Source organism: Lemur catta, chromosome 5 (genome assembly GCF_020740605.2).
Source record: "Lemur catta isolate mLemCat1 chromosome 5, mLemCat1.pri, whole genome shotgun sequence".
In the NCBI taxonomy this organism is placed as follows: Eukaryota; Metazoa; Chordata; class Mammalia; order Primates; family Lemuridae; genus Lemur; species Lemur catta.
Genome location: NC_059132.1, coordinates 11,785,757 through 11,809,712, shown reverse-complemented (window position 1 = coordinate 11,809,712; position 23,956 = coordinate 11,785,757). Strand labels below are relative to the sequence as shown.

The 23,956-nt window shown below is 37.6% G+C and overlaps 1 protein-coding gene across 1 annotated transcript; it reads left to right on the top strand.

Moving 5' to 3' along the window:
* Nucleotides 1–6,785: 6,785 nt before the first annotated feature.
* On the top strand, nucleotides 6,786–13,078 carry SPINK1 (serine peptidase inhibitor Kazal type 1). Its single transcript, XM_045552574.1, has 4 exons — nucleotides 6,786–6,894; nucleotides 8,265–8,274; nucleotides 10,147–10,250; nucleotides 13,033–13,078. The coding sequence occupies exons 1-4, from the start codon at nucleotides 6,836–6,838 to the stop codon at nucleotides 13,076–13,078; spliced, it is 219 nt and encodes a 72-aa protein (XP_045408530.1). The 5' UTR covers nucleotides 6,786–6,835.
* The last annotated feature ends 10,878 nt before the right edge of the window (nucleotides 13,079–23,956 follow it).

Below are 23,956 nucleotides of genomic sequence, written 5' to 3'. Positions count from 1 at the left end.
GGTCACTGCCTTCAGGTACATGATGAGCTATCATAAGGAAAAGAGAATGGGCTTGCTCCACGTGTCTCCCAGAAGCCCGATCCAGGACAAACAGTCAGAAGTTATATGATCCATGAGGGCTTAAATAAGGAAGGCTTATTTAAACAGCTAAATGTAATCAAAGATGATATTTACCTTGCTATATAGTGATCCCTCTGGCAATGGTGATGTTCAATTTATTGGAGGTAAACTATATAAATCTCTAATGTTTCTGCCTAGGGTAAGAGTTGATATTCTGGTATGGAATAGTAAAAGCAGTGTCCTAAAAGAGTCAACAACCACGCTTTCCTTTGTGTTCCTAGCACCCTTGACCACACTTCCTTCATAGCTTATCCCATCATATTGTAGACACGTGAGTGCCTGCCTGCCTTTCCGTGGACCTGAGGTCCCTGGAATGCAGGGTCTACAGCTTCTTTTTTTCCAGTTCCCTGAAGATTGTCAAGCACATAGTAGGTGCTCATAAAGTGAATGATTAGACCAAGTAAAACTGTATTTAAAAATTATTCAGGCTTCTGGAGACACGTGGAACAAACCCATTCTCTTTTCCTCATTGAAATAGACTTGTTCTCTTTGTCTCCACTCACATTTTTTCATTTTCTAACTCACTTTAAATGACGTTTATATATTCCTTCCACCAACCCCTAACACCTAGCAAGTCTACAGAAGTATTTGATGGATAAGAAGGTACATCAGTTACAAAATTTCCCAGTGCTAAAGAATTGGTGAGGTGGAGGTGCTTCCCCATATGGTTCACCCCAGATGAACTGATACCCTGAGGGTTAGCAAAAGGACAGAACTGAGAAAAGAAACTTAGCATCTCATGAGGAGAAGAAAAACAAAACACGTAGGTAAAGTTCATATAGTAAGGGAAGTAAAAGCATAACAGAATTGGAAGGTAATTAATGGAATTTTAGACATCATTATTAAGGTTTTAGTGCCTAGTGTGAGAGACAGAGGGTAAGGGTCCTATAGGCCACTGTACTGGTCACACTGTCCTTGGACAACATTCTAGGCTGTCCCCTTTAACAAGTACAGAGACAAAATGGAACCATTCTAAGGAAGAGAAACTGGAAACAACATCAAATGAGAAGTAGTTGATGGACTGAAAAACAATATTCATATCCTCTAAGGCCAACAACTATGGGACTTTCATGAAGATGATGATAATGATGCTAAAACAGTCCATTGATTAGAATGAGGAGGAGCATCTAAGCTCAGTCCCTCACTGACTCCTGTGCAGTAATGTGCTCATCTCTACCACCTTCAACATTCTTTGACTGTCAGAAAGAAAGCCTAATGAAGGGAAGAACATTTCAACTCGGGTTAGAGTCTTAGTAGTACCAAAGACTCTGTTGCAATGACACCAAAGTGGTCTGACAGACAGGTCAGGGTAGATTTTCTGCATCCTCTAGGTGCCTCTGCAAAGTCAAGAAACATTGGGCAACAGCAAAAAAAAGACATCATGGGAGAGCAGGCTGCCATCTAATGTGCATTACAGTAAGCAAAGGTGGTTCATTTGTGTGGGGAGAATCGGTGACAGGAGAGGCAAGCAGATGTTTTATAGAGAGAAAAGCATATTGGATAAAAAGCCCAATGGTATCTGAGCAAGGATGGACAACATGGAACAGAGTTCAGAAACCTACCCACAATTATGCAGACAGATGGTTTCCGACAAGAGTGATACTGCATTGCAATGGGAGTAAATGGTATTTTCAGTCACTGAAAATAGGTTGACTATCCACAAATCCACACTGAAAAAAATTGAATTTGGATACCCATTTATAATACATCAGCCACAAATATTAATTACAATGGATTGTAGATCTTCTAGAATTATATAGAATATCTTCATGATCCTAGGGCAGGCAAAATTTTCTTTTAACAGGGTACATAAAAACACTAAGAATAAAGGAAAAGATTCTTAGATTGGACTCAATTAAAATTAAAAACCTTTGTTCTTTAAAATATATCATTAAGAGTGTGAAAATGTAAGCCACTCAGTAGGAGATACTTGTAATATTTATATCTAAGGAAACTGAAGCCAGCAGAATGAATAGACCTTGCAAAACATCAGACAAGTTTTCAGTGGCAGTATTAAATTAGCAATCTTGACCTCCTGAAGTTAAAGCCAATGTTCTAACAGTGTCATTAAGCTCAATTATATGTAAGATCTCTGTGACCGGGAACAAGAAAACTGAAATCTGTACCTGAATTTCTTTACTTATAAAATAGAAATAATAATCCTACAGTAATTAAAATGATGGAAATAAAATACCCTAGTGACTGACAAATGGAAAATTTTGCAAAATTTTAGAAGTAGTGGTTATAGCAATAATGATGAGGGTGATGTAATTAATATAATTATTATTAAGTGATAACTTTATAAACTGCCACGGGAGACAAAAAGGTGAGAAAATCGTTACTAATTGAATCAAGCACCACAGATATTTTAGCCACGCTGCAGAGAATGTGTTACAATCAAAACCATGGGAACTAGCTGGAGCATAAACAGTGGAATAAAAAGAAAAGGCTATTTAAGAAAAGCCATGAAGTTCCTTGAATAATGGAAAATAAGATGCACCTCTGTCAAAGAGGGTTTCGAATGTCAGGCTGAATATAATAGGCTCTCTATCTCTAGTTTCTGTCATTTTTCTTGCGAGTCAAACTCTGGGCAGGGGATGTGAAAATCAACAGGTGCCCAACAAACATCCCCATTCCAGCAAGCATTATCAACACCCATTAGAGCAATTCTTTTAAGTTTTGTCATCATTCTTTATTCACGTGAATAATTAGTCCTTGAACCAGAGAGGTGTAGGTCAGAATATGTTTGCTTTAGTTCCCAAAGATATACGTGCATAAATATGTACCCAGAGAGGTAAAGAAGGCAGAGATTTACACAAGGCTAGGCAATGTAAACATACTCAGTGTGACTAATAGTCTAGCACAGTAGCCGGCCTGCTCCAGTCCATGCACTTCCCATCCCCCGGGGCAAACAATATTTATTCTGTCAAGACACTGATCATATATAGCCTCAATATAGCATCTCTTGTTCCAAAATATAGATGGAGGATGATATCATTACTAGCAATTATAATTCAGGGGGAAATGACAGATAATATTTTTGCACAATATTTATTTATAATTTTTAGGTTTATTCTCACACCAAATGCATACATGATGATATGCAATTCTGTAGTTGAGAAAACTGATTTACCCAGAGTCATGTAACAGGTGAAATGGCGGACATGTAATTAGAGCCAGGATGTCTCTCCACAAGTTTTGTTTACCCTCTTCGACTTGCTGTTTTCAAAGGACCATTTCCCATCACAATTTTAGGGCCAGTTACTAACTAGATTATATCTTAGTGTTGCAGTGATTTAAAAAAAAAAAAAACTGTTTGAGGTCCACAGAGTATTATTGTGGTAAAACGTTTGTCAAATTACAGATCAGGATTGGTGAACCATGAGACAGACTGAAACAAAAAACAAAAAGTATCAAGAGTCATCTCCTGTAATAAGACTACATTTTGTTTTTTTAACAATTGTGTTTGCTCATATGTGTACATATACTAGTCCATAACACAAAGTTTATTTTTAACGTTAGGTTCACAGCCAAAATGTTTAAAAATCACTGTTTGGTGGAAAGAGCCAAAGCTTTGGCATCAGACAGGCCTTATTCTGAATATTATTATTGCTGCCGCTTTTATCTAAAGAGTTCCTGCAACAAGGTCCCAGCCAATTCCCTTCTCCCCATGCTGCTTGTCAAACCCAAAGAAAAAAATCCTTTTCTCGAATATTAACCCCCCTCTCTTAACAGTGGCTATTGGAACTTTCTTACTGGCAACAAAACTACTATTTAAATAATGATTTGAGACAAAAAGTAAAAAAAAAAAACAAAAAACAAAAAACTACTCATTCAACCAATATCTATCAATGCTAAGATTAAACTCTGAGGGCAGAAATCATAGCCACTACCTGGCACTCAGCTGGGAGCTTTTAAATAGTAGGGACCCGATGAATGTTGAGATTATACCAATAGTTAAATGAATAAAATGCTGAATGAACCAATGAATGACAAGTCACTGGAGACACAGAAATGAACAAGGCATAAACCTTGGCCTTCAAGAAAATCAGTATACACATTTATTACTTAATGCACATTTTCAGCAAATATTTATTGAGCACCTACTACTTTCCAGACATTTTACTAGGTACTACAGTAAACAAAGCAACCATATTTACTCCCTAAAAATGAAGAGATATTACATAATAACCATGCAAATAGCTATAGAATTAAGCTTATTTTTAAGTACAATGAAGGGCATCATGAAATCATACAGTAGGAGGGCCTAATCTCGATGTGAAAGGAATGAAGGAAGACTCAGAAAAAACAGCTTCATAAGGAAATGCCATTTAACTAGAGTCTTGAAAGTTACAATCTTTTTTGTTTGTTTTTTTTTTTTTTTGTCCTGATAAGAAGGAACAGAGAAATGACCAGTATAGCTTGGCAGATGGAACAAAGAGGAAACCGATGAGGAATAATAAAGTAAAAAAGGTAGACAAGAGTCCAGTCTTGCACGGCCTACCCTTCCTGAGGATTTTGAGCAACGAGAAACTGGAGAGAGACATGATCACATCTGCACTCTGTAAAGATCCCCTGATCGTTCTGTGGGCAGCAGCGTTGAGGAAAAAACAACAATACAGGTTGGGAAACCGTCTGAAGGAAATTGCAGAATTCCCAGGGGGAAATGGTGGTCTCATCTTAAATATGACAGTGGCAGGTGATGAGAAGTGTCTAGAACTGAGGTTAGTTTGGACACAGACCCAAGAACAGAACTTGGTGACAAATTAAGTGTGGAAGACGGTGTGTGAAAAGGGGAAGAAGCGTCGGGGAGGACGCTGAGCTCTGGGCTTGAGCAATTCACCGGAAGCAAAAGAAGCAGTGGGAAGAATAAAAAGAAAAATATTTGTGCTGAATGATCAAAATAGCAGAGTGGGATGTATTAAAGTTGAGGCGCCTATAGGATATCCAAATGAAGACGTCGAGAAAGCACTTAACACCCGCAAAGCTTTTCCCTTTGCTAAAAACCAAAGTCCTTCCTATGGCCTGCACAGCACGTCACACTCTAGGCCCTGCCTGCTTTGTTTATTTCATCTCCTCTGTTTCTCTCTCTCCTTTGCTTCAGCCATGCTGTCCTCCTGGATGTTTCTCAAACATGTCAAGCCAGCTTCTGCCTCAAGGCCTTTGGCCCTGGTCGTCTGTCTGTCTGGAAAGCATGTTCCAGAATATTCGCATGGTTCAGTTGAGTACTTTTTTCAGGTCTCCGTTTGAATGTCACCTGATCAGCAAGACCTTCTCTGACCACTCAATAATAAATATCTCCCAAATCCTCCAGCATCCTTTATCCTCTCTTTTCTTTTCTTCATGATATTCATCAGGATCTGATATATTTTGTATCCTTTATTATTTTGCATTGTCTGACTGCCTCAACTAAAATGCAATGGAAGCTCCATGAAGACAGAGACTTTGGAGACTTTATTCACTGATCTGTCCCAAGAGATTATTACAGTGCTTCTTAAGACCTGGGAAGAGTCTGAGAGTTTACCCTGCAAGTCAGCCTGCCACAGTATCATGGACGCTGGCAGAAGACACAGAGTCTTGGGTCCGAGGCAAGGGACTTAATTATTCCATAGCCATAGCCAGAGTGTGAGCATTTATTCTGTGCCCCAAGCCCCAGTGTCCACAGGGCTATGTGAAGAGCGCCAAGTGATACCTGCACAGAAAGTACATCGTGTCACAGGAAAAGGACGCCAAACTTTTAAAAATCTCAAATCTTTTTAAAAGATCAGCAAACTCACCTGAGCTTATGCTGGAAGAAGATACTATCTTTATTATACTAGGCAAACCTGCCTTCTGCTGCAGAGGGAGACGTTATTTTATTTTCTAAGGGCATTTTTTACACAAATGCCCTTGCAAAGAGAGTCTGAAGCAAAGGTAATCAGTGCCTCTGCTCACAAGACTGCAAAAACACAGAGAGAATAGAAAATTAGCTCCTAACAACATGCAGTAGACACTCAATACACATTTTCAAGTGAAAGGTCAACCATTTCAGTTGGGTACTATTATTATTTCAATTTTCAGGTAAATAAATCAAGGCACAGGACAAGTGGACCAACTTTCCAAGAACACACAGCTACCAAGTCACTCCAGCAAGCACCCTCTAGCTCCAGAGTACACACGTTAAGGGTCTGAGTCCTCCTTCTCTCTAACCTGCCCCTCCATCTGGGGCAGGTTACTTTAGGCTTTGTGAATGACAGAAAAGCAGAGAAAAGAGAAAGAACAAGAAGGAAAGAGCAGAATAAAGAAAGAACAGAGGCGGGTCTTTTAGCTATCCATACCTGCCCAGCTATGCAGAACGACAGAGTAGAAGCTATCTTTGAGTTGACCTTACAGATGAGAAAACTGGGACCCAAGGAGGGAAGGGCCTTCCTATAACCACCGAGGGAGTTAGGGATCAAATTAACCAAACACCAGAGAACTATTTTCCGGACACAATTTTGGCCTTGCATATTTCAGACCACCTGGCTCCTCTCACCTTTCTTACATCGCGTCCCCTATCCTGGAGGCTCAGCTATGATGACACAGTTAATCAATAACCAAGGAGACCTGTGCTGGAGCGCAGGAGGTGGGGCCTCGTGGCCATCTGTTTATATGACCCTTCTAGCCCCAGGGTTCAGAATAGAGGTGGTAAGTTCAGTGCAGTTTTCAACTGACCTCTGGATACAGAACTTCAGCCATGAAGATAACAAGCATCTTTCTTCTCACTGTCTTGGCCCTGTTGAGTTCATCAGGTAGGTAACTGCATATTTTTCAAATGTTAAGTAAAAACCTTTCCGACCTGTTGCTTTGCTGAGCACATTAACTTCTGAACTTTGGACACAGTCTAGTCGTAGACAGATCTTTTGGTCCCCATAAGATGAAATAAAATCAATGGATGAGAACTATAGGAAGAGGAGTTTTTAATGTAAAATTGAGGGAAACAATTCTACTAGTGATAACTGTTCGGAGATAAAATGGTTTTCCTTTTGTAATAGGAAACCTTTGTCAGGGAGATGCTGGAGGAAAAAAATGGTGGAAATACTTCAACCGTAAATACCCTTCTCATTCTGTAAATGGCTAAGGCCAATTTACAAATTTTAGATTCTCGTGGAATTGCATAAAATAGATAACAATGACTTCTGGTTACTCAGTATAAAAGGCATAGTTTGATTAAAAAATTTAACTTTTGACCTGCAGAATGTTTTGAAGAGAAACATTTTGCTTGAATAGATGGTGTACGTATGTCCAAACTACATCTTGACAATGTTGACAGAGAATTCTGACCCCATAGAATTAAGATCAGTTTCCTTTCTATCATTGGAAATGATTAACATTTTCAACTTCATCTCTGATCTGGCAAAGAATCCTCCTGGGAGCCGAATCAGCACTTTGTTAAGAAGAGGAAGAATATTGTTGGTTGTACTTGCTAAATATTGATACAAACAGTGGTCCGCCTTCACTACATAGTGAGCTAAGAGCTACCTCCCTAGCTAGATCACCTCAGTGACTGCTGATATTAAAATTAAATCTCACCAACCTTTTCTCCATTGGGTGCTATCAGAGTAGTTCCCTTTCCCTTCAATGAACTCATTCACAGTTACCATCCCCTACATGATGTCAGCAAGACCTGCTATTTTCTGGAGAATGCAGAATGGCTATTTTGACTAACTGTAAATTCATAAAATATAAGTTGGACCTACAGTCAGCATAATGCCACTGTGGGAACTAGCTCCTAGGGGACTGATGGTGAGTTGGCAAAAAGAGCTCCATTTCTTAACATTACTTACAAAAGGGGACTTAAATGTAACTGTCAAGATTAATTTTGCATCAGAAGACCTGGTTACTGCTAGTGAAATAACTGTTTCATAGCTAGTTATATAAATTCTCCATACCTTCATCTGTAAACTGATAGAAAGATACTTATACCTCACTAATTGTGAAATCAAAGGTGAGTAACTAATTGTTGTGAGAATGTAAATGAACGTTCAAAAGCTGCTTGCTCAGTGCCTGATACATTTCAAGCAGTAAGAACATTATTTCTATTTTCAAGGAAATAGATCAACTTTTCTGAAATACCAAACTGAGATACTTTGGTCGTAATCAAATTTTTACTTAATTTTTTCAAGGTTTCAGCAGGCAAGGAGTAGGTGGAAACCAGACCTGCGTCCTTGAAGGTGGATAGATATCAGAAGGGTTGGGGAGTGGAAGAGGCCAGTAGAGAAGTCTAGTCTTCAATGAAAGCAGAGAATTCTGAATCTGCATAGATCTGGCTTCTCTCCTTTGGGACCCACTTAACATGTCTGATTTATGTCTTCTAGGCAACTGTAGACTTAACAACCAAGGAAGACAGGTAAAGAGAATTTTGTAATTTCTTATTTCTCATGCTGGAACTGTTGGATCCAACTACAGCACAGTCTATCTGTTACCTTTCAGCTGAGCCTGAAGTCAAAATGAATTCTGGAGAGGCTTAAGCTATGAAATACAAATAGTAATAGCAGTTTTCCCCCATGGGCTTATACTCAAGGATAGATTCACTGATGCATAGACAGGTTCTATGCAGTTGTATAATGCTTACTGTGAGGGTTTTTTATATATACTAATGCTAGCCATAGGACAAGTATTTTAGGTAGAAATCTTCTCAAGTCCACTCCAAGTAGCCCTTCCTCCTTAGAGCCAATTTGATCATGTTGGCATGTGGTTCTCCCCATCACCAAGGCACAGCTCTAATTTGTAATGAATGACAGAAAACAATAAGTTAGTTTCTCCCTCTAGAAAAACATTCTACATCTAATTTTTTTCATGTTTTCCTTGTTTAAAAGGTAATTTCAGTAAATTTGGAGACCAAAGGAAGAAGTGTTCGTTTTCTCATCACATTTATATCTAGTGGGAGGCCGCTGATAAACCAAAAGTTCATGAGTGAATAAATTATTACATTTGTGATAAGTGTTATGAAGAAATTCTAGAGACCAGGCACAGTGGCTCACACCCATAATCCTAGCCCTTGGGAAAGCCAAGGAGGGGGCATCACTCGAGCCCAGGACTTTGAGTTTGCAGTGAGCTATGATGAGGCCACTGAACTCCAGCCTGGGCAAGAGTGAGACCCTGTGAGAAGAAAGAGGAGGAGGAGGAGGAGGAGGAGGAGGAGGAAGAGGAGGAAGAGGAGAAGGAGGAGGAGGAAGAACAACTAACAAGTTGTTCTGGTGCCATTAGAAACTTACCCTAGAGATCAGGGAGGGTGCCCCTAAGTAAGGGAGAGTTATTTTGAGCCATAAAGGATAAATGTGTGTTAGCAAAACATAACTGGTGGTGAGACATATAGAATGAAGGGGTTAAGAGCTAAAGCTCAGGAACTGGAATGATTGAGTTTGAATTTTGGATCCAGGAATTATTTAGCCGTGTGGCCTTGGGTAATTTCATCACTTTGTGCCTTATTATCGTCACCTGGAGAAGAGTATAATAATAAGTTCACAGGACAGTTGTGAGGTGCCTTAGGACAGTGCCTGGCCTAGAACAGTCATTTGGTTATTATTAACTCTTACCAGAATAGAGTGTGAAGACTCCAAGAATGGAAGACATCTAGTACCTTTAAATGCCTAAGAGAAGACCAGTGTGTGTGCTCTCCAGTGGGCAAGGGGGAAACATGCCCTAAGGTGTGGCCGACCTGAGAGGAGCCAGCACCTGCAGTAATTGTAAACTTGAACACCATCCCACTCATAACAGCACTATGAGATTGGTGGGAAAATAATATTATTCCCATTTTGCAGATGAAGTGACTGAGTTTCAGGGAGGCCAAAGGGCTTACCGATATCATATGGCTTGGAAATAGCAGAGGCATTACTTAAAACCAGTTTTTCTGACTCCAGATCTTGGGTTCTTTCTCTTGGAACATGCAATAGCATTCTCCCAATCACAGTCATGCCCCAGAGAAATTAAAACTATTTGGGAGATTTTGTTATAAACTCAAAGAATGGAAAATGATGGGAAATTATTGTTTCATTCCATTTTTAGCCTACTTGTATAGAAATTGGTGGATGCAACAAGGTTTATGACCCTGTCTGTGGAAATGATGGGCGTACTTATCCCAATGAATGCACTCTATGTCGTGAAAATATGTGAGTACAAACTTGAATTTTTTAAATATATTTTAAGTTAGTTGTCTTTAAATTTTTATATATCTATCCCTCTAAATCCCCAATCAATATACCGATAACATGAATCTTACCACAAGAAAAACAAAATATCTACTTTTCCCAAAAATAGTTCTCTTTTTTCCCTCCTTTTTACATATCTGGTATGATCATCTGATGTTTAGAAATCACCTATATGATAAAATACCACATTTCTTACAGCAAAACCCTATAGAGTTTGGATTTTTTTAAAAAGCTCATATACACAGAATACCTTTAACTTTAAAAAAATAATTCTTGGTGATAGCAATAATTTTGTTTTCTAAAGCCGTCAAATATACAAATACAAACTGTATAGATTGGGTGAACAGAAATGTATTTTTGTAACATTTTTATTTGTGGATATGAGAGCCAGGCTCAGTAAAGCTTCATTTTCTCAAGTGTCCGTAAGCAGATTTAGGTCCTACAGAGAAATAGATTTGCCACACATTTTCCGTCTCGCTCAGCAACTGAACACTAATGTATGCCAAGTTTCATGGTCGTCTCCACTGCTTTCACTGTGCTTATGACTAAGAGAAAAATAGGTCACGAGCCCATACATGACTTCATATAACTTAGGGAAAATGCCAGAAAATGAGGTATAAGTGCTGTAAAAGGGAAGCAGAGATACAGATTTCTTCTCATCAAAAAAGGGTCAAGAAAGGATTCATGGAAAGAATGCCATGTCAATTTGGCTCTGAATGCTGACAGCGTTGAAAGAGCATTCAGGTTAAATAAAGATGTGGAAAGAGGAAAACTAATCAAAGAGATTCCAGAAGTGACCTCAGTTCTTCTGGGATTGACTTGATATTAAAGACTTTGACTCAGGCTCAGAGGACTGCATACATTTCCATCATTCCACTGAATAAATTCCCTTACCTATAACACAAACCCTCTCCTTGGGCTGTTGTAAACAATTTCAGAAAATTCTCAGCGTTTAGCAAGTATTGTGGAAATAGGGCCCCAGGGCAAGAGGTCTAATATCCTAAAGTTTTATATGCGAAATATTTGGTGTTCTGCTTTGTGGTGAATCTGTTTCCACAACTGAGACTTGTAAAGAAATTTGTAACCACTTGTTACACTTGTTCATTTTCTCATGAACTATGTTGTTGACATTAAGATCAAACATCATATTTCCACCCAAGGGGAGGAGAAAGCAAGAGAACAGCCTTGAAGCTTGAGAAATTTCCCAGTGCCAAGACCAAAAGGCCCAATGTATAATTTATAGTGAAATATTAGGAAAATATGAGCAGAAAGCTGGGATACCCTATTCCCCCTTAGCCTTTAAAATCTACCAGTTCCTGCTTGTTCTATTAATAGTCTTTCAAAACTATGTGGGTATGAGAGGAACGGTTGTATGCCAGAAAATATAACATCTCTTCCTTTATTTCTCAATAAGAAAACTTAGGTCTAGAGACAAAATGTGGCTTTCTCAAATATAACATATCTCTTAATGTACTATATTGCCTTTCTGTTGCCCACTGAAGGTCCCAAACAAATCCACTACAGAGTAACTAGGAGCCAGGCCTGGACTCTGGATATTGGGTTTTGAGACAAGCAGATAACACCTAGCAAGGCGTTGCGTATGGTAGTCTCCTTGGTCATCATGTGCTTGGAAAATATGTTCAGTGAAGACTTTTTCTATTTCTTCTTAGGGAATCTATACTGGAAAATTCTTGTCTATAGACCAGCACTGTCCAATAGAACTTTCCATAGTGGCAGCAATGTTCTATGTCTGTGCTGCCCAATACAAAACCACTAGCCACTAGCACTTGTGGCTAGTACAATTGAGAAATTGGATATTTAATATTCCTTTACTTTAGCTAATTTAAATTTAAGTAGCTATATGTGGATAGTGAACATATTAATCCATAATGAACAGCACAGCTATAGAAAATCAACTATTGTTTACTCTGTTTAGATATTTGGTTTATGTATTTTAACTGATTTGGAAATCAGTATTATGAGCATAACTAATGACTATGGGACAAGCAAGCATTAAAAACTCTTAAAATGAAACGTCAACAAAATCCAGATAAATGCGTGTATAAAAATATATGAAAGTCAGACAGCTACCCATGATAGAGAAACAGAAGAATTTTTGTAAGCTAGCATATTCAAGGAAAGGATGGTTAGAAAAATGAGAGATTTGGAAACAGTCTTCTAAGGAACAATTATAGGATTCAGAGCTATTTAGCTTAGAGAAGAGAAAACTGTTCAGTGAAGGTGATGTGGGGCAAGTAGAGAGGTTTTAATCTGGAGGGAAGGATGCTTAGAACTGGCAGGAGCCATATGGGGTAAAGATATGATTTACTTTTACAAGACCTCACAGATATGAATCCTCAAAGTTCTAAGAAGAAAGTTCAATCAATTAGAAGGTCCTGCAATAGCCCAGGCACCAGCTGGAAACCTGGTGGCAATGGCAGTGGCATCAGAAACAGAAGAAGCAATAATGAATTCAAAATTAATTTCAGGGGTTCACTGTAACACCCAACTAGATCTGTAAATTCTATAAGGATGGACATCTTTCCTTTCTGTTGTATTCTGAATGTGTGTGATAGTAATCAGTAAATATTTGATGAATTAATGAATAAATAAATGAAAGAAAGAAGGAGAAATGGAAATAAATCTCAAACCTTTCTATTTTAAATGAAGCTGTTTTTCTCCTATAGTCACTTTTTTGTCAGTAAAGTTTAAGCCGATTTTTTTTTTCCGATCTCTACCACAGGCAGCGACAGTTTCCTGTCTTGATTAAAAAAGAAGGGCCTTGCTAAGAACCAAGGTTCCAAAATCCCATAAGGTCACCACGATGCCTGGCTGGCCTGACTGTTGAATAAATGCATCTGAATACTTCTTGTTCTTATCTGCTTTTCTTCAAAGGTATGTTTGACTAGATCAGGGACAGGGGACTTGGGCAAGGCTCAGACTGGACCAAGTTTTACAAAATACAGAAATCCTGTCATTTGAGACAGTCTCCCTCACAATACTTTTTCCTTTCCCCCTTTCTCACATTCTGAGGCCTCTGTTTTGCAGATATTAAGTGACAGGACACAGTTAATCATGAACACATGTAATCCTGAAGAGAACTGGACTACCATTTTAAGGAATAATTGGAAAATTCTAAGCCCAGAAACATGTTACCCATCGCATTTAGCTGATTGAAATTAGGCTTCCTTGGGATTTAGTTGAGTATCTATTATGCTTGGCACAGGTCTAGGTACATGGGCATAGAGCTGCCTGTCTGGTGAAAAAGAGTTTAGATCTTGTGATTTTCCATATATCTCAGAAGGTAGACTTTAGGTTAGACATGACCTTCTCAAAGACTATCCCTGTCTTGTGAGTAAACTTACAAAAATGAAATCACCTGCCTAATATCACCAGCAAACAAAGTGGCAGAGTTAGGCTTTTAATTCGGGACTTTTTGAATTCAGGACTTTAATTCAAGACTTCAAGTCCAATGCTTCTTCCTGTAAACCACAATCACCTCACATAGACTACTCTTCCCCTATTTCTTCTATGGGAACTTTAGATAACATCCTCCTATTAAAAGGGCCTATGCATTTCTACCCAGGGACAGAAATAAGACAGAAGTAAAGAAGTGCCCCCAAATTAAAAAAAGTGACTACTACAACTACTTAAAAAAAGAGAAGGGAAAGCAGCTTGAATTTCTGAGCTCATGAAGAACTAACTAGCCTAGAATGGAGAGGCAGGTATTAGGCTAACAGAGCCTGAGAAACACCAGATTTTCTGGTTTATAATAGATCACCCGTTGAACCAGAAATAACGAATCAGGGCTATTCAACACTTGCGAAACACAGTTGCTCGACACTCTGAAGTTTAGGTTAACTTCTTGTGATATTCAAAATGTGCATATCTTGAGGTTTCAATCTGACCACTAGAGGGTGGTGTAGGCTGCCAAGCGACTCAGCCCAGCCAGAGCCTAACAGCTCTCAGCAAACATGGTGCTAACAGGAGTTACAGATGCAAGATGGCTTCCAGCACCTGTCTGGGATGCTAGAGGACACGTGAAGGGCACCTCTAATATTAAGGATCTCTCCATGGTAAATGGAATTTAAATCATTGAATGTTACAGATCGTCATGTCTAATTGGACCATTCTACAAGTCTGGAGAGATGTTCGGAGATTATAAGCAGAGGCAAGACATAAACCCAGACTGTCTGCCTTTGATATTTCTGCTTTCTCTCTGAGCCATCACAAAGCACGTAGATTGCTATGTTCGTGGATGGTGGTTATGTTTTAAAAGAGATGATTTACAAACCGGAATGTGTTTAGAGAAGGGTAACTACCAATGTTGATAAGAATTGGAAATTTTGTCCTATGATGAGTAGTTGAAAGAAGTAGGAAAATTGGGGCTGAGAAAAGGAAACCCCTTAGAACAGGTGGGTCTTTTGAAACAATTTAAAAGATAAGAATGTGAACACCATGAAAGCAGAAATTTTGTCCTTTGTTCAGTGCCATATTATCGCCTCAAAGACAGTGTCTAACACACAGGAGGTGCTCAATTAATATTCTTTTTGTTACATAAATTAATGGGGAAAAGGAATGAACATGTTCTGGTTGCCCCTAAAGGGCAGAGTTTAGACTAATTGGGTAAAGATTAAAGAGATACTAACTTGGGCTCAGTTAGAAAATATACACTGTAATGTTTAAGATCAGAGGCTCTGATTTAGTGAGCCTGGGCTTGAATCTTGTCCCGCTGCTATCAATCCCTGTGTCCTGGGAGAAGTCACAGGATTCTCAAAGTCTCAGTTTCCTCGTCTCTAATATGGAGTTAATGATAATGATGCCTTCATAGAGCAATTAGCACAATGCCTGCCGTATAGCAAGTGTTTGAGAAGTATTAGCTATTATTTTTATTATTGTCTTGTAACCCTTTGAGATCCCTAAAAAGGCAATTAATTGTCTCCTGCTACATACACATTTCTATGATAGGAACTTTACTTCTTCATGTCACAATTCATTGCCTCATCGAATGGTCAGGGATTTTGGGGAAGACATTCCTCAGCTGGGTACAAGATTGGGCTAAAGTCTCTGTGCTTTTAACTGTAAAAAAATTCCAGAATTATAAACCACATCTCCAAAGTAGAAGAAATTCAAGAGTAGTGACAGAACAAATTTTATAGACTGAGAAGGGTTTTGTAGTCCTAAGAGGGAATAGGGTAATAAAACTATTAGGTTCGGAGCCGAGAAAGAGACATGAAGCTTCATGTGTAGCAAAACGCTGTTTATTTTGAGCATCTGGGTACAGATGGGCGGAGGCAAAAAAGCGTCCACTCCAAGGGAGGGGAAAGCCTTGGGTTTTTCTGGGGGGAATGAGCAACACCTGCAGAGATAGGGGAGGAGGTAGCTTCATCCTTATCACAGGGGATAGGAATGCTGGCATGGCTACAGCTCTCTGTGGTTGAAGTTAGATTTATAACCTCAGATTCTCCAGACTCCTGCGGCTTTTGTTTCACAGGCTTTAGGATAATTTTGGGGTTCCCACCTGGAACAAACCTAACAAGACCCAGCTCACATTATTAGGTCCCCATCCCTGGATAAAGAAAAGACTACAATTGTCATTAAATGCAAGACCACAGAACCACAGGCAAATTCCAAAAGGGCACAGTCATAGGGTCGATGCATTTTTGTAGTTTCCTTTATTGCTTTCAGAGTATTTGAAATATAAAGCTATCTGAATAGAACAGTATAGACAAAAAAAATTTTGTCCCATTGAAGAAGTAAATTTGTATGAAATTAAACATTTTTTAAAAATAAATTACACTAAGCCTCCTGAGAAATAAGAACATGAAAAATATTGACATTTTATTTCCATTTCTCTGAACAAATTTATCCCTTAAAAACCTTAGGTTATTCCAAGCATGTAGAAATAAAATTTATTTGCATACTAAAGGAGGCAATTTCATAAAAATGTACAAAGCTCTTATTTTTCCAAGCTCTAGCACTGCCAACAACTTCCTTTGTTTTCTTTCATTGTTTAAATGGTAGCTAACTTTTAGCTAAAAATATGGAATATGTAGATAGTAAAATGTTTGCAAAAAAGGAACAATAAAGACGTTTGTTTTTAAACAAATCAAAAGTTACTAAAAAGTCAACAAATAACAAAAACAGTATAGGCTGGTTGGAGATCAGGTCAAAAGCCTCTTAGTTGGGTGAGATGCTGTTTGTGGTCATTTGGTTTTTAGATGTGTTAAAAATAAGTAAATAAATAAAATAGAGGCCATGATTAGATACACCAAGGCCAACTGCCCATAGCCACATAACCAAAATTTAAATCGTTCTGATTTTCTACAGACAAATCAGTGTTTCCAGCTCTGTGGCCTTAAAAACAAACAGATGCCAGCCAATCACAAAAAAGGTCAAAATACTTCTTCATTTCTGCTCTATAAATTGTGCTGTAACTGCTGTAAAATTGAGATTTCATGCCATTTCTCTGGTTTCAGTTTTCCAGTTCATTAACTGTTCTTTGGTATTCACTATAAACTTTTAAAACAATTCTAACTTGATCTGATTGTATTTTTGACAGATACTAGGCAACTCATTTTACTCACTGCATTTGTAGTCATGAATAAAAAGTGTAAAATAAAATAAATAATTTTTTACTTTTATATTCTCTGTAGGAGGAAGACAAAGAATAAGAAAATTGAGGATTAGGATCAGAGGAAAAGTTGTATTAGAAATAGAAAATAAGAAAGATGTCTAACCATGGAAGTTAGAAAAAGGCAGAAAATGCCATGCATATGATTAAACAAAATAAAACAAAACACAGACGTATCACCTGAATAGACAAAGAATGAGAAGCAGAGAAAGACCGTGAACATTTAGTAAGGTGTATAGTGAATATGATTCTGGAAAGCCACATGCATACCACGTTATGTTTAATAGTTTGAACTGCTCATTCTAAATGTCAGTTTTTTAAAAGCACTTTTAGTGAATTGAATTGCATGTGTTTTTCTTTAAAATTTACAACTGCATTTTTGAGATAATGTTTTTTGGCATTCTAGAGACCTTTAAAAATCTTTAAAAGAATGACAATAGAAATCAACTTGCAAACCTTACAGATGTAAATTAGCACAAGGTGAAAGTTAATGAAGAATAATAAAGATATTAGGCACTAACGTCAAGGTTAGCTAGAAGAAATTCTATGTACCAGATCTGTTATTAAATGTTTCCCGTTCATCCTCTCAAGGCACCCTGAGATCTTCATTTTAGGAATGAGAAAACTGAGATTTTAACTCACTCAAGGTAAGAACTAGTCAAACTGCAGAGCTATCTGTCAATCACTCTTACTGCTGCTATTGCCTCCACCTCCTGTAGCAGCACTGATGACCTCCCTTTCTTTGAAAAATAATTTATTCAAAGTTCCCTGAACACACACACCATGCTCTCTGGCCTCTGCCCTACTCCTCTGACTGAATTGTCCTTTTTGTTTTTCTTCCACACAATTCACACACATGCAAACACACACATTCCCACGCATGTACACACTCCATCCATCTTTTTCTTGGTTTATTAGAATGCAGGTGTCACCTCTTCCCGGGACCCTTTATCGATCCCCTATAACTCAGGTAAGTACCCTCCACTTATTGCTCCTTATATGTGCTTACCAACTTCTGAGATGTCCTTCTAAGATTTCTGCCACTACGAAGTTTTCTGACTTTTTCTGTTTTCTTAGTTTTCTAAGTATCCTAAGGGTGGCATTGGAATGGGGTCAATAAATCTGTTTCATAGGTAGACGCTCTGTCTCTTTTCCCACCCCATGCTCCCCAGACAATTACTGGTATCTAGCAGGGCTAAAAGTCAAGGACCAACAACATTTTCCATGGAATATAAAACCCGTTCCTAAAATGCATTACCTCTCAAATCTAACGTCTTCTCCATTTCCTCAGCAATGGCCCTCCTTAAGCCCAGCATTGGTTCTGACACGGTTTAATGTAACTGACTAGAGGCTCCACCTGTTACTCAGCTTATCTTCCCTCCCATACATTCCCCAACCCTGCCCACTGCACAATGCCAGTTCATCCTGAACCAGAGGATGCTTCTAAACCACAAAATAACTACAGTAGTACTCTGATGAAAAAGCTGTGATGGCCATACATTGTCTACTAAAGTTCTAATCCGACCTGTTGCTTATAGCCCTCAATTATAAAAAACCTCACATGTTCCTGTCTTTAAGCATTTTTCCCACTATATTGTCTTTCCACACTCCTTTTTCACCTGTCAAAGATTTTACCTACTTAATGAACATCACACACACACAAATGCTATCACTTAAGGTAGTGGTTCTCAAACTTTATTAACAGAAAGCATAAGAGTCACTTGCAGAGCTCCCGTACGATTTGGATGGCTCGGCCTCCCCCTCCTGATATTCTGGGTCAGCTGATTTGGGGTAGGGCTCACTGATTTGTAGCCTAACTCAATTGTTGTATCCCCCATACATTTTTCCTGTTTTCTCAAACTGATCTCTTCCAAATTCCCATAATAATTTGTTGGTTCCTCTCTATTAATAATTGCAGTCAACCTGAAATATAAGAAAGTATGTGCATATTTGTTTTTTTGTTTTAGTTTCTCAAGTAATTATCTTTATATCCTGCATTACACAATCACAGCACATTGTCAGTGTGCTACCTCAATGTGTAAATAAATGAAAGTTCATTTTATTGCAAGAATACTGAAGTACTCAACTTTTTTTTAAGAATTGAGTCTTACCCTTTTATTTTACCTGAAAATTCCTGTTTGAAAATTGATCCGATCAAATGTTTAAAGAATTTAATCAAATGTTTTGATTTAATGAGGTTGAAATGAAATTTTGAACAGTAGAAAGCTAAAGAGGAATAGGAATATTTTTGTAGGGGAAAAAGAAGCCTTTAATGAATAAGTGGTTGATTTTCCATTTCGTACTTGACTATCTGTATTTCTGTAATTTTCAAAAACCAAACAAGATTTTAAAAATTACATAAATAGTATCCAACATAGAATCTGTTTTTGCAACTACAGTCTTACTGTGCTACAATAATTAATGAACCTTTTTTGTCCCCATTAAGTAATACTCTGTCTAGTGTCTCAAATGTCAAGCATTAGATATCTTTTCTCTTTATCTACTAGCAAAAACAAAAAGAAAAAGCCTGCTATATTCCTTTTGGAAGGATTTTTAAATGCTAATTAAGAAGTATTTTTTTTTTTACCCTTTTCAAAACAGTTTTTTTTTTTTTTAAATTTCAGCATATTACGGGGGGACAAATGTTTAGGTTACATATACTGCCTTTGCCCCACCCAAGGCAGAGTTTCAAGCATGTGCATCCCCCAGATGGTGCACACCTCACTCATTAGGTGTCTATTCAAGATAATGAGCACTTAGAGTTAATTCTTTTAGAGCTCAGTACAAATAAACCAAATGTCTATTAACCGTACTCTCCATATGCCACCTGCCAAAATCCATATCTGAGAACTCAGAAACTCTAAAATAAAGGTGGGGAGAGGGATATCATTTAGCTTTATGAAGATATGTAACACTCCTAAAAAATAGGATACATAGTCTGTCATGAAAACAACTCTAATTTTGTTGATGATCTGAATAATGTTTCATAAAAATTTTCATAATGAAAATACAATCACTTTCAGCTGGAAAATATATCACCTTAATACATTCATAGGAAATAATCCTTATTTAAATGCTGTACACTTATATAGTTCAGTGAGTATTTACAAAGATATGTGCTTATGAAATCACACTATAATAAAAAAATTAAATTTTTCTATCATACCCAAAAGTTCCCTGTGCTCCTTTGTAGCCAACATTGCCCCTTCCAACTCCATACAATCCATCCCTGATCTGCTTTCTGTCACTCAACCTTAAGTTTGCCTTTTCTAGGATTTTACATGGATGGAATCAACATTATGTGTTCTTTTGCATCTGCCTTCTTTCGTGTATCATAATGTTTTTGAAATTCACCTGTGTTGTTGTATATATCAATAGTTCCTTCTTTTTATTATTCCTCAGTAGTATTCCATTGTTTCAAGATACCACAATTTGTTTGTCCATTCACAGGTTGTTGGGCATTTGCGTTGTTTCCAACTTTGCTTAAAACATTTCTCAACCATTATGATTAAAGTTGCTGTGATCATTCACATATAAGTATTTGTGTGGGCATATTTTTCATTTCTCTTGGGGAAGTACAAAAAAGTATAATTGCTAGGTCATACTAAAAGTATACTTTTAACTTCATCAAAAACTGTCAACTGTTTTTGAAAGTTATTGTATCATTTTACATTCCCACACTAATGTATGAGAGTTCTAGTTGCTACACATTCTCATCGACACTTGGAATTGTCAATCTTTTTAATTTTAGCTATTTTAGCAAGTTAGTACGTATACTGATATCTCATTGTAGTTTTAATTTTTATTTCTCTGCTGATTAGTAATGTCGAGTATCTTTTGTGTATTTATTGTCCATTTCTCTATCATCTATAGAGTATTAAAATCTTTTGCCCACTTTTAATTGGTTCGTTTTTCTTATTATAATTATTAAATTGTGAGCAGTATTTATTTTCTCCCAAGTATGTGATTTTGTTTGTGATTCTGTTAATGGTGTTTTCCAAAGAGCAAAATATTTTTATTACAAGGAAGTTCATTTTATCAGAGTTTTTTTCTTTTATGTTTTATACTTTTTATGACTTATCGAAGAAATCAGGTCACACAGATTTTGTTCTGTGTTTTCTTTTAGAAGTTTTATAGTTTTATCTCTAGGCCTATGATCATTTTGAACTCATTTCTGTGTGTGGTACGCCATGCTACATTATTTTTGACGTCCAGTTTTTTTCATATCATATTCTGTTTTTCAGTCACTATTTCCTGATATCCTCTTTTTAAGATGAACAAATGAAAGAAAAAGTAGTACACTTTTAATGCTCTTAGATAAAGAGGATATGGTATCAATTCTCTAAGGAAGAAAGAAAAGAAAAGGAAATAAAAGAAAAGAAAAAGGAGAAACAGAGACAGGGTCGTAGAGAGACAGGGATGGCAGGAGACAGGGAGGAAAAACAGAAGAAAAAAGATAAGAAAATAAAGAAAAAAAATCCAAGTACCCTTCTGAATCAATAGCTACTTTTTAATGCTTTCTGTGGTAACAACTTTTAAAGTCAAACTCTGTTGCCATGACTACAAATACAAATGAGTTTCTACCTCTTGGTTCAAGAAAAACCTCCAAATGAATATTGTCTTAATCCAAAAGAGATCAAAATAAGCTGAGTGCAGTGGCTTCTGCCTTTGGGAGGCTGAGGCAAGAGGATCACTGGAGGCCAGGAGTTTGAGACCAGCCTGGACAATAGAGCAAGATCCTGTCTCTAAAAAAAAAAAGAGAGAAAGGAAAGAAAAAAAGAAATCATAAATAAAATCATAAACATTTACTTGAAGAAGGCTCTTAATATTTTCTGCTGAATTTTACAGGTGCCACAGGATGAAATGTGGACTCAAGCTTTGAACAGTTTATTTGAAAGCAGATGTCTGCATCACTAGGATATGTGCCTTGTAGGGGAGGAAAAGATTATTTCTTCACCCATTGCTAAATTCTAGATTCTTGGCTGTGACACTTATAACAAAAGACAGATTAACAAGAGAAAAGCATGCAAGTTTATTTAATATAAGTTTTATGTGACATGGGAACTTTCATAAGGAAATGAAGACCCAAGGAAACAGATCAACTTGTGTATTTTTATTCTTAGGCTTGATGAAGAAGTAGCTGGAAAGCGTGATTAGACAAAGGGGATATGATGTAATGATGGTAAGTGGGGGAACTAAGCAAGGCCTGTTTGTTCAAATTCCACTCTGTGTCCTTGTGTCTTTGGAATAAGGATGTTTTTTTCCTCTGAGTAGAGGGAGGGATTTCTCGAATGAGGATCTAATGACCTCCACAGGAGAAGGGAGAGAGGAAGATGAAGAGATCTTTCTGCTTCTGTGGTTTTCTCAGTGCCAACATGCCGTATTTTCAGGTAGCCTGTCCTGAATGCCAACAGCCTCCATTCTGTACTTCAGTTTTCCAGGGATAATCTGTTCATGGAGGTATTCCTTAGGTATTTCCAGAAGGGATGATCAACTGGAAACTTTTCCTGGAGTGTTCCATGTGAAATAAATGATATTCATTACTATAATGTAGCAATTAGGGAATGATGTAATACTCTCCCCAGTCGGCTTACTTAAACTGAAGGTGGCTCAAGAAATCTATTCCTCTCTTTCCATCACCTCTCACTTTCATCAGCCTGTGGTGAATAATCCATGCGTCTTTACCTCTGCTTTTGGCACAGAAAAGAGAGGAAAAAGACAAGAAGATAGTAAATAGCTAAAAGATTGCAGCACTTTGTGGAAGGACTTGACTTAACCTCCATAACAGTTGGCAGATATTGATCAGAAAAATAGAACTTCAAATTGAGCCCATTTATTTGCCTCTTATTATGACATGAGACCTGAAATACCAGTAAAGCTATCAGTATTTTAATATATTATTAAAATATTCCAATTTGTCTGTTTTTTATTGAATAAGTATTTGATGTAGACAGTAATAGGTTGGGCACTATTTTTACATTGTTTGTCTTCCTTCATCCTTTCTCTTCTAGAACTTTCAAAACAGTCCCCTCTCTTCTCCTATGTCTGCTCTCATTCTGTCAAAACTTGTAAGTAGGTGAAGTAGGTTTGTGTCAGGAATGAGTGTGCTCTCACTGTTGTCATGCTACGAAGTTTTTTCTGTCTCCCCAGTGGGCGTTCACCATCCACACCATTCCTTCTGCTTTCTCTCTCTATCTCTCTATTTCTCTGTCTCTTTCTTTCTCTGTCTTTGTCTCTCTCGCTGCCTATTAGTGACTCAACCATCCACCTCTGCCTACTGTTGACTCTATCCATCACCCAAACTGGGATTCACACTTAGCTCCTTGCTCCTAATCACCCTCTTCCCCTATATCACAAAATCATTTATATTTATTCCTTTAAAAATCCACTTAGGTAAGTCTTTTTATTCCCATTTTGCAGATGAGAACATTGAAGCTCAACAACTTCAGTAACTGCCTGCTATCAAAGACTTAGTAAATGGAAGGGCAGGATGTGGATGCCTAACTCTTTGACTCCCACTGTGCCATGCTGCTTCCTCTGTGCCTTAGAATATTGTGTCTCTTGATGTGAATTATAATACAAGAGATCAGTTAACCTCTACATGTACTATGCGTTGTTTGCAGACAAAGGAAACAGCTCCCATAAGTAGGTAACAAATTGAATACATTTATCTGCGGTCTTGAGTCTTAAAAAAATAATTTAAAGGCAATATTAATTTTTATTTGAAAAACTATTTAAATTTCTGTGTGTATTTTCCCAATTAATGGATAATAAACATTCCACTTTTTGGCATTAAGGAGTTCCTCACATGCAAAGAAATCGGCAACCAGTGGCTTTCAGAATGGAATGTGAGCTTTTATAGGACATACCTGTTGGGATTCAGCTTTTGCCTCGGTGCTAATTTAAACTCCAGTTATTCCTGCCCTTTCCTTTTCACACGTTAGACCTACTTCTAGTTGCTCTGAATACACTTTGCTTTTGCTCGTTTACTGCATCTCTTCCCCCTCCATGACCATCTTCTTGCAGGGATGGA

Excerpts from the sequence above, each read along its gene's own strand:
- SPINK1 (XM_045552574.1), top strand. The coding sequence starts at position 6,836 with ATGAAGATAACAAGCATCTTTCTTCTCACTGTCTTGGCCCTGTTGAGT. Across the intron at positions 10,251-13,032 it reads ACTCTATGTCGTGAAAATAT|GCAGCGACAGTTTCCTGTCT; the intron begins GTGAGTACAAAC and ends TCTCTACCACAG.